Source organism: Channa argus, chromosome 22 (genome assembly GCF_033026475.1).
Source record: "Channa argus isolate prfri chromosome 22, Channa argus male v1.0, whole genome shotgun sequence".
Taxonomy (NCBI): domain Eukaryota; kingdom Metazoa; phylum Chordata; class Actinopteri; order Anabantiformes; family Channidae; genus Channa; species Channa argus.
In genome coordinates, this window is record NC_090218.1 from 5,592,890 (window position 1) to 5,618,068 (window position 25,179).

The 25,179-nt window shown below is 40.3% G+C and overlaps 1 protein-coding gene across 19 annotated transcripts in view; it reads right to left on the reverse strand.

The window, feature by feature from the left end:
- nbeaa (neurobeachin a) overlaps positions 1-25,179 on the reverse strand; it is an 86,793-nt gene that overhangs the window by 24,959 nt on the left and 36,655 nt on the right. For all 19 annotated transcript variants that reach the window (XM_067491936.1, XM_067491935.1, XM_067491928.1 and 16 more), the window contains exons 9-24: positions 20,756-20,953; positions 19,720-19,853; positions 18,986-19,094; positions 17,200-17,352; positions 15,174-15,342; positions 11,163-11,242; positions 10,754-10,816; positions 10,260-10,357; positions 9,245-9,337; positions 3,955-4,063; positions 3,763-3,844; positions 3,431-3,554; positions 3,130-3,322; positions 1,802-2,488; positions 1,130-1,573; positions 239-456 (exon numbers count right to left, since the gene is read on the reverse strand). In XM_067491936.1, coding sequence (XP_067348037.1) covers positions 239-456; positions 1,130-1,573; positions 1,802-2,488; positions 3,130-3,322; positions 3,431-3,554; positions 3,763-3,844; positions 3,955-4,063; positions 9,245-9,337; positions 10,260-10,357; positions 10,754-10,816; positions 11,163-11,242; positions 15,174-15,342; positions 17,200-17,352; positions 18,986-19,094; positions 19,720-19,853; positions 20,756-20,953 — 2,954 coding nt within the window. The remainder of the gene's footprint in view (positions 1-238; positions 457-1,129; positions 1,574-1,801; positions 2,489-3,129; positions 3,323-3,430; positions 3,555-3,762; positions 3,845-3,954; positions 4,064-9,244; positions 9,338-10,259; positions 10,358-10,753; positions 10,817-11,162; positions 11,243-15,173; positions 15,343-17,199; positions 17,353-18,985; positions 19,095-19,719; positions 19,854-20,755; positions 20,954-25,179) is intronic.

A 25,179-nucleotide genomic window follows, 5' to 3' on the forward strand; every position in this document is an offset into this window, starting at 1 on the left:
TAAATACGTTTAGTCTAATCTAATTTCCAATACATATGTGATAAATACAGATGCAATGAAAATAAGTCAAGTGCTTGTAGTGTTTAACAAAATATCAAAAAATATCCCAAACTAGAGCTGCAGATATGTGTAAAGTGACTGTGTCATCTGAGCAGCATTAAAGATAAAGATAAAAATCAGATAAGCTAGTTTTCTGCCTGATTTGCATGAGACACACACCTCAAACACTCTAACTCACCTCCTCCATACATGCACATCAGTCTCGAGGGCAAACAACAGGTCAGTGAGCAATCTCTGGTGCATGGGGGACCATTTGAATTCTGGGATGCGGAACATGGTTGTGCGTGGGCCGGGGCTGAACTGCCGGCGCTGCTCCTCCGTCATGGGCATGCCTCTGAAACCCAGATCGACTCGTAGGTCTCGCTCCAACTGGGCTGCAGTGCGACCATGAAGGGCCTACAAAGAAATCAGGAACAGATTGGTCAGTACAGATCAGTACATCACTTTCATTACAGTCTACTATTAAATTCCATGTAGTTATGACATTTAATTTCTTAAGAGAAACCACATTAGATTCTCAGAAAGCCCTTCTATGTTCACTGAGCTAATAGGGAAACTTAGTTCATGTGTGGGCAGTCACTTGGCTTTTCTCTTTTCTCCTGATCAAACTGGGGCAGCAGTGGCCTAGAGGTTGGAGAAGAGGCTTGTGACTAAAGATTCTTGAACCTGTAAGAAAAGTGAAAAGGAGCATCTGCTAGGCCCTTACCCAAAGCTGTTTAAACCTCCCTTCTATATTAGGCCAGTAACCAAAAGATAAAAAAAGAAACAGAAAGTTACAGTTACTCAAGTCTGCCCAGGTGGGTTAGGTTTGGTTGAAAGAAAATAAAACCGTCTATGCTTGTTATCTGAATATCAAAACCAGATTTGTACAGATTTTAATAAAAGTAGCTGAAAATTTATTTTTATTACCATATCACATTTTATGTACCTGCAGCTTTTTAGGACTATTACATTTGGTATAAATGTAAACTCTTGTGCATCCCACAATCAGTACAACTAGAATGACCTAGCAACTAATATGCAGACGCATCTGAACTACAAAATTTGACTTGTACAAACATAAACACACCTGAGTAGTCGCAGTAGTTTGGATCTTTTTTGTGTCCTTGTCTTTCCCATCATCTGACCTCTCTGTATCGGATGTTGTGCTAGCTGTGTCTCCACCAGTCTTGAGCCCTGCAGCTTCTCCCTCTACTCCAGATGTGGCCTCTGGGAATTCTGATCTAGAGGCTCCCTGGATCTGGTTTTGGCTCTCAGCCTCAGCAATGGAGCTGATGTCAGCAAGAGGGCTCGGGATTTTGAAGGGACCGTCCTCTGGAAGTTCCCCAGATGTGTGGCTCTGGGTCTGAGTTAAATCAGAGCCACAGCTGGTCATATGGGCCAGCAGGCTGAGATCATCACTGGCACTGGCGCTTGAGTGAGCTGGGACTGGGCCGGATGCTGTGGGCTGGTCTGGACTTGCTAACACAAGGGGGTCTGTGGCTGCCAGAGCTGGAAGCAGCTTCTCATCAACCTAAAGAAGATAAATGAAGTTATAAAAATTAGAGCATTAAGATACAAGATAAAGACTTCAGCAATACACCTTTTTTTTGAGAAAACAAAATTAAAAAGGTTAGAAAATAGTACAGATACAACAGTAACTAATTGGTGGTTTAATATTCTAAGTCAGCAGGCGAAGATGTGGCTCTACAGATTCGATTTTCATTTATCAGTGACCCTCTTCACAATCATCCTACTGTACCTTGCTGAAGAGAAATCCGTTGTTGCTTGGGACACTGTCCTTTTCATCAGCCAGTGTGATAAGTGGACCCATGTTCCCATCATCCTCCAGGTTAACACCGGAAAGCCCCAGGGCTGAACCCATCCCAACAACTGAGCCTGGAGTGTCATCTTTAGGCACCAAATTCCCATTGAGGTTCTGAACTACAGCGCAGTAAGCACTATCCAGGAGAGAGTCCACCTCTACTAGAGGCCCGTTCTCCATTCCTACCCCACCTCCTCCACCTACACTTCCACCCAGGCCTTCGGGAGATAAGTCCAGGTCATCTAGCTTCACTTCTGTGGCCTCTACTTTCTCTGCTTTAATGTCCACCAGCAGGTCATGGACCTCCACCCTCACCCCTGGAACAGTACTCTGCTCCACGGGTGTCAGGGCTTCTCCATTGTGTCGCTTCACAGCGCCTTCGGCAAGGAGGTTGCGTGAGTCTCCACCAGCCCCCTCGCTGTACTCAGCCTCACTCTCAGGTGTCTGTGTCTGGGAGTTGTCATCAATCTCCAGGTTGCCGTTCACAACAGGGGCGGGTGTAGCAGAAAGCCCAGAGATGGTGGACACGGAGCCTTTCTTCCCCTTCTTTATGTTTTCCTCCTCCTGACGTTGGTACTCTTCGTACATCTTTGCCAGATACTCCTTATGGGCTTCATAGGTCACCTGTGACAGATGGTGGGGATATAATTGGATATGTGATCAGAGCTGACAACAGTTAACCCCCACAACATTAATGTCTCCACCATGTAGTTCTTGAGTGACTCGTAGATCATCTGTACCAAAAGCTGGATGGACAAAACTAGGACACTAGCCCTACAGGGCAATTACACCATCATCCATTATGTCGCCTCACTTAGCACTGCCATAAGAAAATGAGGGAGTTAAATTTTGAACATTGAATAGTGAAAAGAAAGAATCATTCACGCCCATGCAACTCAGCTCCTTGCTCAGTCTGGATGATAGCTCATTTTAAAATATCAATACCTAAAAATAATTATTGCCAGTACTGTAGATGTACTGTCATGGTAAAGCAAATATTCTGTAAAGATCTCACCAAACTTAAGCCAGATCTGACAATGCTCCATCTACTGAGCATCAGTCAATATCTCCAACACTAAACCACAGCACAAAGGATAATACTGATACATGACTGAATGTGTCAACCCCAACAATTTAGACTCCAAAAACTGATCTTTGCATCTGATAAATTATAATCAGGATTTTTCTGTGAAATATTGTGTGTCAAATTTGTTAAAAAGCCTGACAGAAATATGCTTCCTGAAAACTGCATGTCCCATTCTTACCTTGGAGTGTGCGATGGAGAGGGTATCCACCCAGACCCTCCACCCTCCCCATTCATACTTGATGGCATGGTAGAGCAGGATTCTAAATATGTTGTACACCATCTCTGTTATTTTCTGCTCTTCGGGGTTCTTAGGGTTGATGTATCCCAGGGAGAACATCCAGTCCTGCCACACAGAGCACTGCAGCAGGCAGCTGGTACAGAACACAAACGACTGCATGTGAACAAGGCTGCAGCTCCACTTGTAGCTATAACAATCATCAGCGTGTCAGAGGAAAATTATATCATTTGTGCGCTCTCACCGGCGGTTTTCGCGGCTGTTACTAAAGAGTTTTATCATGTCGGAAAGAAACAGTCTCCTGACTTCCATCAGCTCAGCACTGGGAGTGGAATTCTTCAGCAGGGTCGCTACTACCTTTAGAATCACTGTATGGGGGGATAAATTTAGGTAATGGAGAGAGAAAGGGTGAAAAAAGAGGGAGAGGCATTTTGAATGAAAGAGAAAAATCTAAGCGACAGGCGATGGCAGCTGACTTCAAGCTTTGTTGTTTGTTTACTCCCATTAGAGCAGCACTTCATAACTGACAGACACAGAGGGACAGAGACGTGCAGGCTAAAGTGTTTCTGTGCTTACTGGGATTCTGGATCTTGACGGCGGAGTCCGGCTCAGGGTGGGGTTTGTGAACTACCTGAGTGCAGACCTGCTCTGTCAGAATCTGCACAGACAGAAGATCAACAGTCGTCAATTAAACTTAATTAACTAAACACTTAAATTCTGCTGTAGCGATGCAGCATGCGGACGAGCCGCTGTCAAACAATCACCTACCTCATACAGGGTGTTGTAGGTGGTGATGGAGACGGTGTTGGTGTGCATCATCAGCCTCTCCCCCAGTAGTGTGAACAGACTGTGTGTGTGCATGATTTCTACCTTCCTCCTGCAAGAGAACAAGCACACACACACACACACACTCAGGCTGCCATTCATAACAGAATTTATGACAGTTGAAACTGACATTGATTGTCACTGGCCTGATGACAGTCTGATATTGGCAGGTGGCTCCATGTGGCCCTGTCACTTAGGATGGAACCAAAGAGGATGAGAAACGAATCCCAATGAAATTAACAGGAGACATTAACAGAATGATAACACTGCAGCAGTCACTGAGGCCATTCTCACATGGCCGTGAATTATTAATGCTGACTATTAACCTTGCCAGTGGGGGAAAATTGTACAATTAAGGGGCTTTAAGAGGCTCGGGGTTGACAAAAATGTAGTGTTTATTCTGAAAGCTTCTTTATATTCTTAACCATAATCATATCATAAGAAATCGCAAAGTTTAACCCATTTCATCATATTAACTGTTTGAGGAATATTGTTTCTAATCAAAATAACCAATTTCTCATTTGTGACAGCCCTATGGCCGTATGAAGGTGTTGCCTTGGCCTGTTGCGGTTTTTCAGGTTCACCTTAATCCTCGGCTGCTCCTACCTTAGAGAGGATTGCAGTTACCTGCTGTAAGTCTATAAAGCTGGTCCGAGCTCAGCATGTTGCTTGCCTGCTCCCTCGGAAGCCTGGTGCCTTGTTGGCGCCCAGCCTAGTTTTTATTATAATGGGCATTTAGGGTTCCCAGCATCCATCATCCTGACTTCACTACTTATTTGCTTATTTGATACAAGTTTTTTGGTTTTTGTTAATACATTATTTGGTTATTTAATGGTTGCTGTGTGGACCTCCCTTCTTTGTTATGCCTTCTACAAGTTAGGCATAACAAATGGGGGCTCGTCACATTATGAACCTATGAATCTGTCACAGTTTTTGGTGAGACGCACAGCAAAAATTTTTTTAATGTCTGTGTTAACTGAGAGTTTTTTTAGAAACTTCTGTCTGTAAGTAGAACATGCAGTGTGGATTATGAGGCACACCGCTGTGGAGATGGTTCTAGCTGAGTAGCTGTGCCATTTTGCTATCTGGCTACAGCATTTGTTGTGTCCCCCAGGTAGACGATAGAAGCAATTATCCCACAAGGGGAAATTGATGATTTGTTATTTTCGGTTTATTTTTGTGTTGTCTGTGCGGCTAGTAGCATTTGGCTCGGGAACACCCCGAAGCATTGGGTTTGGACATTTTGTCTTTCCCAATGCACACTGTTTATAGGTGCATAAATACCCACAGCCAGTAAGCACATGAAGACTAGGGTGCAGTTAGTCAGTTTCTGGTAGGCAGTTAGTGGAGGAATGCTCCCTAATCCTTTAATCTCCCCGTTTGTGTGAAGTGTGGTTTATACTGCTTTGTTTTTCCCTTTTGTATGTACTTAAAATAGCTACTTCTCCTTTTGCAGTTAATTCTAATGTGTTAAACATGGAGACTGGTCATAGTAATGCAATGGTCTCTGAGTTTTTGAAAAGACCTTTCCATAGTACAATAATTCATTTTACAAAGTCAGTTTGGTTGCCTTGGCGGAACATTTGGCGTGGTCAAAGGCGGAAAAAGGCAGGGTGGAGATGTATTTTGGAAAGACTAACTGTATCTGCTAAACTTCTGCAGGTGGTTGAGGTCCCAATAGCTCCAATAACGTCAGAATGTTTTGGAGGAACCTTCTAATTCGAACAGTACATGTAACTCAAAAAAGAAAAGGCCAAAATAGATAAGGAAAGGCTACACTGTGAGTTGGAGCATGATAGAATGAGGGTTGAGGTGGAACTGGAAAGGGAGAGACTAAAAGTAGAGCAACTAAAATTGGAATTAATGAAAGAAGGGAAAGCACATGAATCATGGCTGGCTGTTACGTATTTTGCCTAAATGTCAAGTGTCATACAATATTTTGCATTGTTTGAACGTGTGGCAGAGGTTAGAGGTTGGCCTGATAATCACAGAACTTTAATGTTGCGGTGTTTTTTCATGGGTAAGGCTCAAAGTTTTTTCTGCACTTACTTCAAGTGAAAGTAGTTACTATATTAAAGTTAAAACTGCAAATCTAAAGTGTAGGAGCTGTTTCCTGATGCATAGAGGCAGAAGTTTAGGAGTTGGAAAAAAGGGGACAAGCCAACATATGTCAAGTATACGCAGGATATTTTGTCTCATTTTAAACATTGGTGCTCTGCTTCAGACATAGTAGATTATGACACTTTGTGTGATCTAATTGTAGTGGAACAATTTGCCTGCTCATTTGGCTGCTACTGCTACAGGAAGTAAATCTCTTGTGCTTGGTATAGAGTTGGTTCCTCTGTGTATGCCACTGCATTATTTTAACCTCTTGTCTGATTTGGTATGTGGAGAAGGTGCAATAGGTGTACACCTTCAGTTGCTTATTCCAGGGGCAGATATCTTTGGGAATGATTTGGCTGGGGCTAAAGTTTAGAAAGATAACCCCTTATCCTCAGGTGTGAGCTCACCCTCGCCGCTGTCTAACAAACTTGATGACTGTGTTGAACGAGTGGGCCTTATACAGTCAGAGAGAGAATCAGCCTGTCAGCCTGTTTGAAGTCTGTTTGAACCTGGAGATCAAGTTTTAGCTTTATTACCTATTGTTGGGTTCAGTGGGCCTTATACAATCAAGTCATATGTCAGACTACTCAATACACCAGACAGAAGAAGAAAAGTGCAATGGTGTCATGTAAATCCACAAAGCTCATACCATTCCATTCACTTTGCCTCAGAAAAAGAAAGTGCTGTGGTTTTTGACATTCCTGCATTGGATTCTGTAAGGTCAGTAGCTATAGTGGATGTTTAATGTTCCTTCCGAACCAATCCTTACAGGAAAACTTAATTCACATGATTTGAAACATTTGGACAGTCATTTCTCATTTCTATGGGACCTTCAGCAAGCAGATCTGGTTAAATTGATCAATTCATAATTATTTCTCTTCTCAGATACACTGTCACGCATTAACCTAACTGAACATGACTTGGATGTCGGGGATGCAGAGCCTATTGAATAGTGTTTTGTAGAGAAATGTCAGAGAATGAAAAAAAGAGGTTGAGTATATGTCAACACATGGCATAGCTGTACTGGCATCTTCTAGTTGGGATTCCCCTTGTCTGTTGGCAGATAAGGCTGATGGGTCTGACAGATTTTGCACAGATTTCAGAAAGGTTAATGCAGTCACCAAACCTGACTGTTACCCAGTTCCTCGGATCAAGGAGTGAATTGACCAGGTGGGAAGTGCAAACTTTGTTACAAAGTTAGATCTTTTGAAAGGTTATTGGCAGCTGCCATTGTCAGCTAGGGCTAAAGAACATCATCTTTTGTTACACTGTGGGGATTATTTTCCTATACTATAATACCTTTCGGATTACAAAATGCTCCAGCAACTTTTTAAGGCCTTAGGAATAAGGTATTGGATGGGTTGACAGGGTGCACAGCCTATTTTATGTACTGTGATACATGGCAAAGGCATATGCAAACTTTGAATGCAGTGCTTGACCAGCTAGCAAGCACACATTTAACTGTCAATGTAGAAAAGTGTGAGTTGTCTAAAGTGACTGTGACACATCTTGGTAGGGGAGTGGGTCTCTCCCTCTGAAGGCTGGTGCCTTCAGGGCACCCAGCGTAGTTTTGTTCGGTTTTGTAGTTTGTTTTGTTAATGGACATATAGGTTTCATAGCATCCATCACCCTCACGGATTTGCTTATTTGCAACCACAGGTTTTTTTTTTATTTTGAGTTTTTGTTAATAAATTATTTGCTTTAATACTTTCATTTAATGGTTGCTGTGTGGACCTCCCTCCTTGTTTTATGCCGTCAACAAGTCAGGCAAAACACATTTTTCAGGATAACTACATTATAAATGAAAATAAATTTGTGACATGCAGTGCCCACCCATTTTCTGTACAATTTTAATAAAAAAAAACATACAGCGTACAGCCAGGGTCATGATGATCACAGAAATAATTGCAGAAAGTGCAAGAATCATGGTCTGTCATAATAAGTCCACACAATGACTGAGGTTAAAGAAAACACACAAATTAAATGCTAAAGTAGCTATTGGATCCATGATATTTATTCCTCACAGCTTCGAGTAATGGGGAGATGTCAAAAGAAATTGAATCGCTTAATGAATGTTGTTTTCTCCTTTTATTTGTAAATGCCAGACGTAAGACTAATGGGCCATTTGTATAAGACCACTGCTAAAACAGGTATTAAAAGTTAACATTATCATGTGATTAAAATAAATTATCTTTCATTTGTAAGTAGTTTGACTATAAGTTGGTAGAGTGTTTTAAACAAATAAAGGTATGCATCTTTAACAGCCACCCAATCTGATGTGAAAGTGCAAGAGGTCTAATACAAAAATGCTATCTATATCCAATAATAAAAATATTACCAGTAACACTAATGTTTTTATCAAAATTATTCATCAACCCTGAACAAGTGGGAATGACAAGCAGCTTCAAAATGTTTTAATAACCTCAATATAAAAATGTTTACTATATAGGATTCTATCAAACTGAAGAGTAGGTTCCTAGTATAATCCACATTTGTTTTGGCGAGTGCCTATGAAATCAAGATTAATGCATTAATGCATTTTTTAAATCTTGATAATTTATGAAATAAAAACAAGTTATGTTTATCTGGCTTAGGTATTCAAGCACAATTTGGCTGCATTTTGTTCCACTTTATATATCAATAACTTGCTTCCTGAATCAATATTAAATTCACGTATTGAAGTGACATTTAAACCTAAAGACGCAGCCTTTCAAGATTTTGGATTTGAGCACATATGAAGTAGGTGTTGACTGAAGGTGCAGGGCTCAGGTGCAGCATGGCAGCCTCCTCCCATGTCGTGCAGTGAGAGGCATGCATGTCACATGGGATGAATAAATCCCCAAGCATTTATTGCAGCTCATCAAGATTCTACGTCCTTGCCAGTGCACGCTGACAAAATGATTATTCTGCCTGACTGTGATGATGAGGACGTCATCTTCACATACCCACATAAACAAACACTCCTAAGGCTCACTGGAGACTGCACTGTTGTGATTCTACAGCTTTTACTGCAGTGGTGTCTCTCAATCTCCTTACACAGATTTGTCTAAATGTTTTGTTTCCTTATTTGAGTGATTCAACCAATTCATTACTCACCATATAGGAAGCACAGGGAAAAAGAGGTACTTACTTATGACCCAGATGTTTGAGGAAGTAGCCCAAGACTTTGAGGGCTTGGACCCGAATACTCTCACTCTTAGAGGCCAGGAGCTTACAAATCACTCTGCAAATTAAAAACAAATTGCAAACTCACATGTCACCAAAGAAATTGTGATAATCTTGATGTAGTGTGAAAGTAAAAAAAAATATCCTGTGTGTAGTAAACACCTGCTACCTGAAACTTTGAGGATAAACATACTCAAAGTTAACACACGCTGACTTAAGCATTTACTTCAAAGGATTGTACACAGAGTACATGAAAGTAAAAAATAATGGAAGAACACAAAACATAATACAGTTTGCTAACTAGCTCTCTGGCAAGAGAGGAGTTTCCATAGCAACCAAAAAGACATCCATGTGTAGTTGTGCTTTTTGGGGAATTACCAGCCCAGTTAGAGTTGGTCTTTGAAAAATCTGGCTGCTCAGTTGAAGCTTGAAGTCTCTGTATATGTAACATCGCATAACTATACAGTAAAAGCCTTTATCTTGTGTTTTCTGGACCACTCTGAAGGACAACTGAGGAATATTTTGTGTACCAGACAGAGGTTGCCAACACTGTACTGTTATTTTGTAAAATAAAAACCACAAGATTCAAGTGCATTTGATACATTTTAAGCTATCAGTAGAACATTTTTTTCTGGGCTTTAAAATTTTTACTTCTGAGTTTGTAAATTACTCTAAAACACATCAATGAATGGAAGCTTCCATATAAAATGCAACTGATTTGAAAAGAGATGTGCAAAGTATTGCTTTTTTATTTATTCTAGTAAATTCTACTTAAGTTTTAACCAGATGGATATGTGTGTGTTTGTTAGCTGTTATAAAATACATAAACACCAAGATCTAACAAGAAATGTAAAAACAATAAGTGCGCAGATAGAAAACAATTAAAATGATATTTTACAGGCAAAAAAGCATTTTTATGTCAGTAGGTGTTATATCAAATCTGTATTTGTGTGCATATACTGTGTGTGGGCAGTGTTCACCTTATTCCATTTCTCTGGTCAAATGCAGGGATCATGGACGCTGGGTGTTCAGACATAAGAGCAACTAACAACTGAAGCACATCGTGGATATTCTCATCCTGCAGAGAAAAGAAAGCAAAGTTGAACGAATAAAGAAAAAAGAGGAAGCCCCAAGGGGCAGACGCATAGAAGGTTAGAAAGACAAAAGGAGAGTTGTAGGGGTGGACATGGAGGGGGGGGGGGGTCGTGGGAGAGAAGGTGGTATTTCAAAGCAAGAATAGATATAACTGTTACAGAACAGTACATCCTGTTCGGTCCATTGTTGCGCCATTTTTCATGCTGTCAGAGCCAAAGCTGACTCACACTCAGTCGTTTAAGTTGGACTATAGCTCCAGTCCACAAATTTTAATGCAAAATGTTACCACCAGCACCACTCAACCACTTTCATGGTCTCTCTGTCTCCCGCCTTTGCCCTCTCTTATAGTGTCCATTTTGACACAGGAGTTAGCAGTTACCTCATGCATGGTCAATAGATAGTTGAGAATGCTCTGCAGCTCGTCTTCCTTCACACCCCGGTCCTGGGAAAAACAGGGACACAAAAACATTCATTATTTTCTGTTGTTTTCACATCTTAATAACCTCAAAGCACTAAACAAATCTGTTCTTGGTTGATGCAACGGCAGGGCAGCAATGACCTCACACGTAAATGCAGGAACAAATCAATATAAGCACATACAAACATAGAACTACGGTGCTTTATTCAGGCTTCTAATCTATAATGCAATTTTCCATGCACACACATTTAGGGTTGAGCTTGCTGTCCCCAGGAGGAAGAAAAACAACAGAGGAGGGGATGAAAAAAACAAAACCTTTCTTGCAACTTCAACTACATGATGAAGATAATAATTTTTTTTCTAACTTCACCTTCAGTATGAGTTGTTTGAGGAAGAGAAGCATGAAGGCTCGGAGTGAGATGATCTCCTTTTGGGAAGGTCGCGGCCCATCTAAACAAACATACAGAAGAGTGATTTCCTGTTAAAAATGCAGTTCATACAAGATAATGACCAACTACTGTAAATGAGCTTGAGGTTCAGGCTGAGCGTGCTCTCGTGTTAACTAATATTATGTTTTATTGGGTTCCTGGAGAGCAGAGAAAAACAAACAAACAAACACGAGCTAGGATGTGAACTGTAAACTGTAAATCACTGTCATTAACTCCAGAGGCACTCTGGCATTCTGGATACTTTATATTTGAACTAATTTTACTGATTACAGCTGGGACATGGCAATTTACAAAAAAAGTAAATGATGGTTCAAATGCTCCAAAACCAACGGAATCAACTGTCATTACTTGAGGGCTTCGATCAGTGGTTTGCTGTGATGGGCTCTGACGCACAACAGCAGCACTTTTTCATGTAAGCCTTTCGTTTTTGCCTCTTTGTGAAAGCTCTGACATCTCAGGCCACACTGCAGGCCTTCATCTCCATTTTGCTGTAGTTCATAACTGCAGCAGGCCGTAATATTGTACCTTTAAGAGTAACAATTAAATTTGGTGTTTTCATCTGGACTATGTAACAGTAGCACCTGATTTTCAAAAGGAAAACTGGCAAAGAGTCACGGGCATTTTCATCCATGTACTGTAATTTTATTTCATTTAATTTTGAGTTTAATGTCCATGTCAGATACAATCAAAACTTATGGCTGTGATGACTTGCCTCAAAATGCCTGCCAAATAACTGAGTATGGTGCCAAATTGTCTAAAAGATAAATTGATTCAGATCAGAGCAAAACTGATGCAAGAGCCACCCTTTAAAAAAGCACTTTCCTACTTCCATAACTTCTCTTTTACAGTTACATATGTTATTATCCCAAATTTGAGCTACGTGTTCTCATCAGCACTCTACATTCCCAACAGAGGTTTGTTAACTTTATAAAGCAACAATGAACATTTAGGATATCCGGTTTGTGTGCATTAGCCACCGCAAACTTTGCTGTGTCAGGCTGTTTGGGATCGGCCTTTCATTGCAAAAGCAGTGTTTATTGTGAGCTGAATAAAAATCCACTTTGTCCTCTCAGAACATTTAAACCGATATCTGACTCACAGGGACTTGAACAGCAGACAAGCAAAAGCTAAGTGGAACATAAAAGATTCAAGGTGTGAAAGAAAGGCGACACAAAGCTCCTGCCTTTGTCATGCTCTGCTAGAGCTGAATCACATGAGGCTGCTCTTTGCAAAGCCAAAACGTGACATTAAAGCATTCCCCCGTGATCCATCATCCTTATCTGTCAAGCTGGTGCATGTTGGTGGAATGGTGACACTTACCATCCATCACAGTTACGCTGCAGCTCCGTGTCAAAGGAGTGCACAGATGCACCAGGTGAACGTGTACAAGCGCAACTTTCCATTTAAGGGTCTTTTGTTAACAGAAAATTTGAATAATGCTTATATTCATCTCAGCTGCTTCTCAGGGGCAACTTTAATTATTGCCTTTTATTCTGAAATTAATTTTCGTCTTGTGCCCATTTCATTCTCGCCTGACTGAACCATTTTATTCAGATGCTGTAAAAACAAAAACAAATAAAGAACTGCTTTTTTGGTCCTGCTAGATAATGACAACCTGTGAGAATTCAACGTACTAAGAACATTCTGTGACTGTGTGTGTGTGTGTGTGTGTACATGTACATACATGAGGTGCGTGAGAGTTCGTTCTGACTTTAGACCCCTCGCAACAACTACACACTTGTGTAGATTTGATCTAAAAATATATTGATGATTTGCCGTTTGTTGGAATCTTCTTTTGAGGGGTTGTTTCTTTGATCCACAGTCACTCTGTGTGCTCATAAGCATTTAACAATCAAATTAAAGATTGGTCAAACTTACTTAGGTTAAAACACATCAAACAACATAAAAAGTAATGCAACATACTTAACTCTCTGAGTAAGGCAGAAAATACAATCCAGTTATTAATTTGCATTCTTATTTCAATTAGAGTAGAAAGCAAAGTTTAAAAGCAACGTACATGACTAGAGCAAAAGGCCTGAGGTTTTTATATTATGTACAGTACCTCTCCCTTACTGTGGCCCTGAAAGCAAGTTTTAACCAACATCAAATGGAGCTATTTGTAAAATACAAAAAAAGCTTGGAGAACTATTTCAAGCAAGACTGAAAGCAGAGACTGACTAAAACTACTAAAAATATGTTTGTTGAAGATATGTCTGCCACTATCTAAATTAATTCCAATAATGTATATCACACTCTCACAGCACAAAGGAACTTCCAGTGCAGACTTCCAAACCACAACCACTACCTTCTTTAGCTTTGAACAACCACTAATTGCGGGACAAGGGTTATATGTTTCTGTTATCAGTGGTTCTTTATGTGGCTAAATCCCAGCAGTCAAACTGCAATATCGCCAAACAGAAAGGAAGCTAGACAGCCACATGATTAGAAATTCCAAAAGCTCCCTTGGATCTGCCAATCAAATCAGTCTGTTGCCACTGCAACGTGGGATGCGTGCTCTTAGTCAGCGGAGGGTCCCAGCGCAAAAGAAGAGGTTGATTAAAGTGAAAGGCCTGGTACGACCTTTCTGAAGCTCTGATGTATGGCGACAGAGGCTGTGTTAACACTGTTCTCTGCTCTATTACAGAGACAGTGAACATATAAAATCTGCTCTAACACCTTGTTGTGTTTGGAATATTACGCGTCCCATAAATCCAATTCTTCTTCAAATATAGAAAAATCTTGTATGGTCATGTTTCCAAACATGCAGGATTCACAGAAATCATGTGTTCGTCTGTTAATTCAAAAGACGTCTGTTACATGCGGTTCACAAGCAGCTCTTTACTTTTGTGAAGAAAGCACACCTCACGTTTTCAAAGGCAAACAAAAAACATGGTCTTAAAGTATTCTTCACTTTCAAATAGGCAGAAACATTTGCACCTGTGAGCTGACGAATGCATTATACCAAATTTGCATATCCACTCAACACCATTAAGCATTCTGCTAACTATTCAAGGCTCATTGCTTATTGACTCTAGGTCCACATTGGGTTGTTTTCAACATTAAAACCTGAAACTGAAACAGGCTTGGCAATTTTAAAACACCTGGGGTAACTCATCTTAAAAGGCTCATCTTTTCACAAAAGATCATGTCCCAAAACAAAGGCACAGCTGCGGGAGGAAAAATCCATTATATTTAAATCATCAAAGTGCATTTTTCAAGTTATTAAACACAAACGCACTGTATATTCGCCATTGACTAACATTCGCTGTTAACCTGGTAGCACAGCAATGTTCCTCCTTGTGATTTGCTGCTTTATTGCTGTTTTGTTAACTTATATTTGTGGAGTAACAATACTCACTATTTGCAAGTATTTTTAAATACTCAGTCTATTTCAATGTATTTATATGAATGTCAATAACTGTAAATGTGTAAATCACACTAAGGGAAAGACACTAGCTGCCTTTAAGAGTGCTCCTACTTTATTTAAACCAACAGAAAGTCAGGTTATTTATTTTTTTGTGCTGTCACACAATGTGCTGTGGGTTTTATGTAGTCCAACATGCCTATAGTAAGCTGGATGTTATTATAGGTGGCATTGAATCTCTAAAGGTGAGAAATATGTTCCATGTTGTAAAGCAATTATTCTACCTATTGCTTGTTACCAAAAAACTGGTGTGAAGGTGGAGTGAAAAGCTGGCAACCATAGAAATGGTTTAGACACAGTAATCATTTAAGTATGCATATAAAGGTATAATAATAATATTTCGCCAAAATGTTACTGGTTCAAATCCACCTGCCAGCTGCGGGCTTTCTGTGTGGAGCTTGCATGTTCTTCGTCCGACAGTCCAAAAACATGCATCTTAAGTTTAAGAGAGAAGAAAGAAGTTTTAGAGACTCTGACTTCACCCTTACAGTCATGTGGGCTAACATACCGAGACCTTTGGGGCTGATTCCACTGCACTCCAGCGGGTTGATGGCCCAGTAGTAGTACTTCAGAGTGTGCATCAGCTGCAGGACGGTGCCGACACGGCGGATGGTGGTGTAGATAGTGGCAGTGCCGATGAATTCAGACGAAAGGTAGGTGTAGAGGGATAGCTGGACCTGTATACACATAACATTAATTCATACAGCACAAATACTGTAGACACATACACACTTTCAGAGGTTGACAGACAAATACTGTACACAAGTCAGACGCTTGCATGAGGAGAAACAAATCATCCTTGTGTGTTTATAAGGTTCAAACAAAAAGGCAGTTTTATTGTGAAAAGAAAGTCACAGGAGAAAGAGTGGAAGCTTCCCTCCAGCAAAAGCACCAATGTTTTCTGTTTTCTATTATTTTGATGTTTCTGTGCCTGAGGCTGTCAAGCAACTGAGGAGCTCCTTATGCAGGGCTGACATTTAAGGAGGGCGCTCTCCAATTGCTCATTTGCTCCTTCCCTCCATCTCTGCCTACTTCTGTTCCGTTTCTCCCCCCTCTCTTCACCAATCCTCTCCATCGCCTGTACACGGATGTGAGTCTGCTGCAAGCTTACAAATCTCAGAGCTCATTACAGTGACCACGACGCTAAGGACCAACCTTAACGAGGTGGCTCTGTTTAAGCGGATGAAATTAGCAGAGTGCCGCGGCCTGACCACACCACATCACAGCTCATCTACAATGAAGAGTGCACTCAGCTGGCTTAAATGGGCTTCATTTCATTACATTTCACACTGCGAGCTGATGTATTTATCTGGTGCAATTTACACTGAGTTCAGCTGCACAAAAAGCTTTAAATTCCTTGATCATAGCATAGCGCTTTCTGTTGCACTGCTGCAACAAAAGTTTGGAACAAACGATCTTCCATCTCTGGAAAAGGATTACATTTACCACAAGTGCTTAGTAAAGAGAACACGCTTTTTACTTTCAGTGCAAGCCAGGGAGATGTTATGAAAGATGGGAAATGAAATTCAGATGTGATTTCGTCAAATGTTTCATTAAGTCCTGAATATGACCAAGGTTATTGTTACCAATAATGAAGGTGATGATAACACCCAGAGAAGTGGAAAATATTAAAGCTCAGTTGGAGACTGAGGAGTACCAGGGAAGTAAGATTAAAGGATTAAGAATTTTTCGTGTGTGTTGTTGCTTAGTAATTTTATTATGTTTGCCTTGTTCTCATCATGACCCTGCTGAATTGGGGTAATGTTGGCAACTCACTGTTACATCTGTATTGACACTTAGTAGGAGGTAAAAACCCACTATCTGCATAGCCTTGCTACTTTGAAATGTTCCACAGTGACACGTCGAGGTGAACGTGTTTCTTCTGTGTCAGGTTCGGGCTCTATCTTTATTCTCGTGAGCAACAGCAACTGATCACTCTCGCTTCTTCTGTCTTAACTTCAGCACTCACTGGAGATCAGAACTGTTGTATGCCAGAGCATACAACAGAGCATCTCCCCTTTGTCCGGGGTCAAAGGGGAGAAGACGGGGAGTCAGGAAGTTTTAGGAAAAAGTGGAGACGAGAGCTGGACGGCCCTGTGGGAATGCCACAAATGTTCTCATCTAGTTCTGAGACAGAAAAAAGAAAGTCTCTGTTCTGGCTGTTTTTTTTTTTTTCAAATGTCACTTTTTCTCTTTTACATTTGCTTGCTTGTCCTGTCCTTTCCCGGTGTGATATGCCAGCTCCTTCCTCTGTGTACTACAACCTCTTTGTCATATTATTGTAAAGGGCAGTAACCACTAAGATGTCAGTCCCTCCTTCTTCTTTGCTCCATGTTGATTACTTATTTATTACTATCTTTCCTAAATAAGGCAGAAGCAGAAAACAAATTCTGTCTTGCTTTCCTTTCTGATTTTCTGCATCTATCACCCCACTGATTCTCTAATTCGGACTCGCAGCCATTTTTTTAAGCAAGGTCATGAAAATACACACAATAAACATACAGTACACAATTTCAGTGCGCACACACACAGACCTTGGCAGGGGTATGTATCCAGATGGCAGCGTTGAAGAGAACGTGGTCACAGAGCTGTTTGAGGAGTGGAGCTCCATGAGGTAAACCATCCAGATACTTGGCGAAGGACAGGAACTGTTCAAGTACTGCCCTGGTGATGTGTACTCGTGATGACTGGACAAATGAAAGAAACACCGTTTTTGTATAAGATGTTTTTATGTCATTATACTTTGAGATTATCATAGCAACAAATTCTAAAAGAAGTTCGACAGACAGAGAAAACAGTGGCGTGATAGTCCACATTTGAAGTCAGCACAATTTTCTTTGTACTTTCCTAAATACCATAACATTAACAAAGATCAACAAATATCACAGGTAGAATTTATAAAACTTTGTTGGAAGATGGTGGAATGCTGCTTTGTATTGTATGACCGTAAGGGTCTTTGTATAACAGGTACCAGATGTTTCAAATAGTAAATCAAAGGATGTTTATATGTGGTTTTTATGTCTTCATTTTACACATTTGTGGCATACTACACTAATTACCATAGTATCGTATATGAATGAACTGACTGAATGTTAAATTTAAAAAATGTAAATACAGTGTATATTTGATGTATTTCCCCAACTCAAAAAAATTGTGGACAATGTGTAAAATGTAAATAAACAGAATGCAATGATTTGCAAATGAACATATTTCATTCACAATAGCTCATAAACAACATAAGAAGGAAAAGGAGACATTTTACCATTTTCTGGAAAAAATTAGCTCATTTTGAATTTGATGGCAACACATCTCAAAAAATTTGGAACACGGCAATATTTACCACTTTAACAGCTGTCTGTAAACGTCTGGGAAGTGAGGAACAACCTTTTTTGCCTCGGACTATTTTAAATGAGCTTTGGCCCAGAGAACACATTAGTTTTTCTGGATTGTGTTCACATATGGCTTCTTCTTTGCATGATACAGCTTTAATTTACATTTGTGGATTGCACGGCAAACTGTGTTCACAGACAGTGATTTCTGGAAGTGTTCCTCAGCCCATGCAGTGAGGTCCAGTAGAGAATCAGGCTTGTTTTTAATGCAGTGCTCAGGGCCCAAAGGTCATGCGCATCTAGTTGTGACCTTCAGCCTTGTCCCCTGCGCATAGAGATTCCTCCTCATTCTCTGAATCATTTGATGATATTGTAAAGTTAAAGTAAAATATATTATAAAGTTTTACATTGAGGAACATTTTTTCTGAAATTGTTTCACAATTTTTAGATGCAGTTTGTCACAGATTGGTAAATCTCTGTCCATTTTTACATTTGAGAGGCTCTGCCTCTCTGAAATGCTCCTTTAATACATGTTACTGACCTGTTGCCTATGAACCTAATTAGTGGTCAAATGCTCCTCCATTATTTTTTTTTATTTGCATCAATTCCTTTTTCATCCTTTTGTTCCAACTTTTTTGAGATGTGTTGTTCAAAATGGTCTAATATTTTCCATTTAAAATTTCTCAGTTTCAGCATCCAATATGTTGATTACGTTCTATTGTGAATAAAATATGAGTTGATGATATTTTCAAATCATTGCATTCTTTACGTTTTACACGTCTTCCCAACTTTTTTGTTAAATTGGGGTTGTAAATGTGCAACATATTCAAATGTACAGTATTGTACAATATGTACAATATGAAGATGGTTTGTTCTGTTGTCACATGAGTATTATAAAACTGGATGCCTTAAAGGCCTCATAAACCACATGAGTCAAAAAACAGGCCCTTATTCACTCAACAGAGTGATGTCTTTTTCTGCTTTTACTGACCTTCTCAAGCAGGTATCCAATGACTAGAAAGCCTTTCCCTCCGAGCATCTGTTCCTGCATGGCCACTGAGCTCTTCAGCAGCTCCACTAGAAATGCCAGCAGAGTAGCACTGCAACACACACATTATACACACACCTTTTTGAATAACACTGTGTCTTAGTTAAACATCCGTTAAGTGGCAAAAAAAGATGATCAATTTTGTTTTTTACATCTCCACACCAACACTCACTTCTGCACATAGTTAATAATCTGTGACATTTTTTTCTTATTGTTGTCACTCTGATGACGTTTGACCAATAGTCTAAGTGCAGTGGACATGATGTGAAGATGCTGCCGGATCTGTAACTACACAAAAGATGGTGTGGTACCAGCACGACCTTGGAGTGAGACTCACTAAAAATTGCTCATTCTCCCTAGCAAAACTGTAACCCCCTTACTCTGCCTCTGACGTACCCTGCTCTCTATAATCAGTTATACTAGTTTGAAGCATAATTACCTGAGGCTGGTCTTTTAGATGGAAGTTATTTTTCACACAAAGAAGTAGCTCATGCTCTTTTTTTCCCTTCGTTACCTTGTTTTTTTCTGGGTTCATTTCAGTATCAGTATTATATGTTGCAAATGGAATGAAAAGAACATTACACATTTCCGCAAATTTACAGCAACTCCTACAGAAATAATTGATAGTTTCTATATCAAGTTCCAGTCGGCTCGATTTATTGTTGTAGAGCACTCACCAAACTGTGGTGTCCACACTGCTGTCGTTGAGCTGTTTGTAGTCCAGCTGAGCAAAGAGAGGGAACAGGACCTGGATGCCTCCTATAGAGTGAATGGCACTGTGGATGGAGTGGGTAACAATGGCCTTCACATCCTGTGGAATGGAAAAGCATCCATCAGTGTCTAAGCTATCACTTAAAAAGATAAACTATTTTTTAACCTGAATATAGGATTTAAACATCAGAATATATTAAATGTCAAGCTCTTTTTTTTCACCACGATGTATGTAGTGCTTTTTGTTGATTATTATATATTGTCCATTAGCGTCCTTCCACACATCCTCAATGTTTTGTATTTCAAGTTTAATTGAAGCAATTTTGTTTCTTATTGCTGTAGTGTGACAAAGACTAGTCTGGATCTAAAAGAGAAAAACTGAAATAATTTAATTCTAAAGTAATTTCAAAATATGACAAAACTCAACATTTGCATGGAATTGTAAAAGTCTCTGGATCTCCACTAATTAAATGCAATAACGCTAAAGTTGTAAAATACAATATGACTCATTTTCTGCCTTTGTAATTTTGAATTACAGTAATTGCTACTTGATTTGCAGCTACTTTTTCCCCCACACTGATCAAAGCAGAACACTCTTAGAAATCAAGTTGAAGTACAGGTAAGGAAAAAAAATAGTAAAGCAGAGCCCCACCAACCTTCAGTGTAGGATGCTTGAGAAGATGTTTGCTTGCATTTAACTATAATTCCTATCCTCAGAAGAGAGACTTACACTAACAATTGAGACCCTGCATGAGCTGTCAACTTTATGACATTGCTATCTGCAGCAGGGTACAGTAGAGACTGTTTTCCTATGAGTACATTTTGTCCTCTTTTTAACTATAACTCTGCGGTGCATCTCATATCTCCAGGGCTCCCGAGCAGACTGATAATCAGACTGAACTACCATTTCTTTTCACCTGTGTCATTTGCATATAAATTAGTGAACCAATCAAGAGATGTGCAGGGTCATTCGGCCATTCAGAAGAACCCAACCACACTGACCTGAAGCATGAGTGCATGTGGTGAGTGGACGAAGATGGATGGATTTTCCCTGGGCGAAGACTCCAGGCAGAGCTGGGCATCAGTCGCCTTGGCGTTGTAGGTGAAGGAGATGGAGCTGGCCAGCTTGCCATCGTACAACACCTGCTTGTGGTGCTCTGCCAAGTGGATGTCACTCTCTGACTTAAACTTAAAAGTGCTCTGCATTGACAGAGAAAGAAAAAGAGGAAGAAAAAGTCAAACGTCATGTAGGAAAAACTTTAAATGAGAGACTTGTCCATAGATGAAAGAAGTGTGGCCTGTGTACCTGAGTCACAAGTTCAACAGCCAAAATGGAGTCTGCTTAATTGCAGCATGAGCTGCATGTAAACAACATAGCATTAGCTTAATGAACACAGAGCTAACTCAGGCACTAATTCAATTAGCCCAGAATAAGAGATGGAGAGGGAGAGCGGATGTGTGGAAGCGCAGCACTCGGAGCTCCAAATTTATCTTCTCTCTTTGTAGTCTTCAAACAGAACACACACACACACAGACATACATTTATTCCGTTGCTTTATGTTACATTTCTAGCCTGCGTATAACAAAAACGTAAATCTTCTCCAGGAGCCTTTGTTTCGTTCAGGCAGATATTGTAGAGAGTATACGCTGCACTTTGTTTGTGTCTATGTGTGCATCTGTCTAGAGTATATCAGTCTCTCTGAAAAGACTGGTGGGTCAAAATATCCTGGAGCAGCTGCTGCACACATGAAGCCCTGCAGATGAACGACCAGTGAATTGCTCTGCTAGCCTCTGCAGCAGCTCCAGGCGAGGCAGGCTCCCCAGGTGCCTTGCTCAGCCTAACTGCATAGAAAAGCCCTGGGCTGCTCACAGACCTGCGGGCCTGTCTTGTTCTAAAACCTTTCATCTGAGGTCTGCTGTAGAAAATGTGCCCTGGGCAGTTTTAACCATGCAGCACCAGATTTCACACTGGAGAACCAGCCTCTCAGTGAAACATCTTAATCTCAGGTCCAAGACTGAATGGAGGTCTAGTGTTCGTAGACTATGATAAATATATGGAAACGGATTCCATATAGAATTACTTGTGAAACAAAACAATTATGTGTATAAAGCTATAAAGAGGTATTGAAACCACTAATCTGTATCAGAAACCCTCCTTGCACACATTTACATGATAGAACAGCACGTTTACGTTTTTTGACTTTACTCGCTACTTTGTTCAAGAGCTGATGAGCCAGTGTGAAATCCCTTATCAGAACATAGAGTGGGATACTGCAGTCATGTGCAGGGATAATCAATCACAAATGCAAATTAATTGCTCTTTGGTTTACATTGAAGCTTAGTGGGTCCTCTGCACGAAGAAAAATCCTGAATAGCCTAAATAGGAAATTACTACACTTATTAAGATGCATATTTTTGCAGAGTAAGACCATTTATTTTGGTGCACTTATGAAGTGTGTGCGTGTGTGTGTGTGTGTGTACTTGTGCATATGTATAGATGTAAGCTTGTGTTTACACTGCTGTGTGACAAAACAATTCAAAGAGCTTTGCTGACTCTTTAAAGTATCAAGGGGATTCAAGGAGGCATTCGACAGGCAGCAGGAGAAACATGCAAGAGTAAAGGAAATCAAAGTTTTTTACATATGTATATTTGCATCATCCCACAGCTGTGCTTTAACACACAGACACACACACACACACACAAAGTCCGTACCTGGTAATACAAACACACATAAAGGAATCAAAGTGACACGGCTGACAGCTGCAGATACAGTACAACATTGGCCCGCAGTGATAACAGCACGCACACACGCACACCTCCTCCATTCAGCTCAGGCTGTGTGTCTGTGCATCTCCACACACTTTGCTGAATTAAGGCCAGTCTCCCAGTAAGACATTTGATGCCACATCCTTAACTACTGTAGATAAGGACATGTTATCAACCAAATGGAATAGAACTTTCTGAGAGTTTAATAACAAAAAGCATAAAACAAAAACACATAAGTAATACAATTGTAAAGCCTGACACTCAAACGAGCAAAGAAAAACACTGACCTCCAATACAGGTGTGCAGACACACTCACATGCTTCATTAATTACGTTGTGGCCAGATTGCTGGCAGTGCTCTGCAATGAGGACATCTGGACTCATGATCAAGAGTGCAACAAGCAACACACTCAACAACATAAGTGACAGGACATATACAGAACACACACACACACAAACAGAAAGGCAAAAAAAAAAAAAAAAAAGGTTTCTTTGCAGGTTTCTTTCAACCACAGTCCACATAGAAAAACAAGATGTTAGGTTCTACCTCCTTCTATCGTTAGGAGAGCATGGAAGTGCTAAATGACACACACACACACACACACACACACACACACACACACAGATATTCAGTACACATACTGTAGCGTGTCGGGCATCATGAGCCGTGTGGAGTAAGAAGGCCTTGAACACCCTCACTGTGCTGAAGGCTTGTTTAGCAGAGCGAACAGAGTGGCTGTCTGCTCTTCTCTCCTCATTACTGAACAGCAACACTGACAGTGGCTCGGACCAAGACGGTTCAGACAACTACGCGAAAACAACACACATACAGTATACTGTACAGTGCACATAGACACAGATCTCTTCAACACAGATTAGTCACTAACCCAAGCGCTGCTTTTCATATGAAAACACATCATCTGCGTTAAGTCACGAGGACCCGAAACAGCCTACGTTTGCATTAAGAAAGGAAGCTGTGTGACAAAAGCTGGCATTCTCCTTTAACAGACCGAAAAAGCCGCCCACTCGTCATTACAATACCAGCACCGAGGCCCGTGGCTTTGAAACAACTGAGGCATTTAATGGTCTCTTCTGGGCATCTGACAAGCCCATTCTGCGCCATGCAGAGAGGCAATCATCTGACTGATCAGCCTCAGGAAACTGTGGGCTGTGACAGAGAGAGGAATCAGCATTCATGGCAGAGAAACTGCAAACTCCAAGCATGTTTCCATTAGAAGGAACATGTGAGAACTCCCGTCTATGACATGTCTGATCTTATATAATGTTAGAGAGAGATGATTCTAAGAACAAGGTTAAACATGCAGGACAATGAAACACACGTATTTAAATGTATAGCTTACACCTTCATGCAAATAAGTGTGATTCATTGGTCTAAAAGGCTTAACGTTCTTGGTACCCCTTCACTTCCTATTCTATATTTAAAAGAATAGACATGTTAATTTAGATTCTTGATGCAACATGTCATTGTAAATAATAAAACAAATGATTTCACTGTAAAAAAGAATTGGGACCACGACTCCATTTTGTCTGTAGTACACCCTTTTGAAGAAGTCACTCCAATGAAGCACTTTTGTAGATCTTAATAAGACTTCTACATTTTTCAACTGGTAGTTTGGCCCACTTTTAAAGTTGATGAGTGCCTTTTCCATCAAATACCATTTCCAGCTCTTTTCATAGATGTACTTTTGGTTTAAGATCAGGACCCACCCATCACGGAATAATGGTTTGAATCTGAGAGACATCTCTCTGACACTGAGGAATATGTTTTTCTGTAGAAAACCAGATTTCCTTCAAGGCACCCTGTGCCAGATGCAGCAAAACATCCTTAAAACATAACAGAACCTCGTCCGTGACTCATAGTGAGGTTAGAAGTGGTTTTCCTTATTTTTTTAATTGAAACTATCATAATTTCTTCTTTTACATGACTTTCTAAAAAGCTCAAATTTTTCTCCCATAACCACTGTGGCTCATCTTGCAACCACAATGAATTTTTTTAATGATTCTCTTTTAAAAGTCATTGTTTCTGAGTCTTCTTTCATGGGTACTAGGGTACCAGTACATTTAGCCTTGTTAGCTTTTCATGTAGCCAATGTGTTTCTCCATCAATGTCATTTTATCAGGGCTTTAAAGGATTTGTTTGATTGTGTAAAAGCAATTTCTGAAAAACCAGCAGTGGTTCGCACACATCACCAGCCTCTGATAGCTTAACAGTCACATGTTGCTCAAACTTTGACAGCTTTGGACACCTTCATAAACAAGCTGTAAGTGGCCTGAGGCGAGCAAGTCTGCCAAAACAGGAAGCGGACAGCTGGCAAGGTGTTGCCGAATCGCGAGTGTCACCGTGTTCGCCAGGCAAAAGCATCTACCAATGCACATTTCCCAAATTCTACGGTAAATTCTACAAATTATTTCCTGAGAAGTATTTCGTTGTAGTGTGACAGTGTGGTAATTTACTTCTTTTTTTTGCACCCATTCATTATTTGCACTGTTGCATTCCATAACCAGAGAATGAGTGTGAGTAAAAAAAAAAAAAAGTCATGTGTGGGAATTAAAAACCAGGTAGCTATTCAAGTCTATGAAAACTGGTTCTTAAGCAGCAACAGCATTATGATCTACTGTCGAGAATTAGAAATATCTTC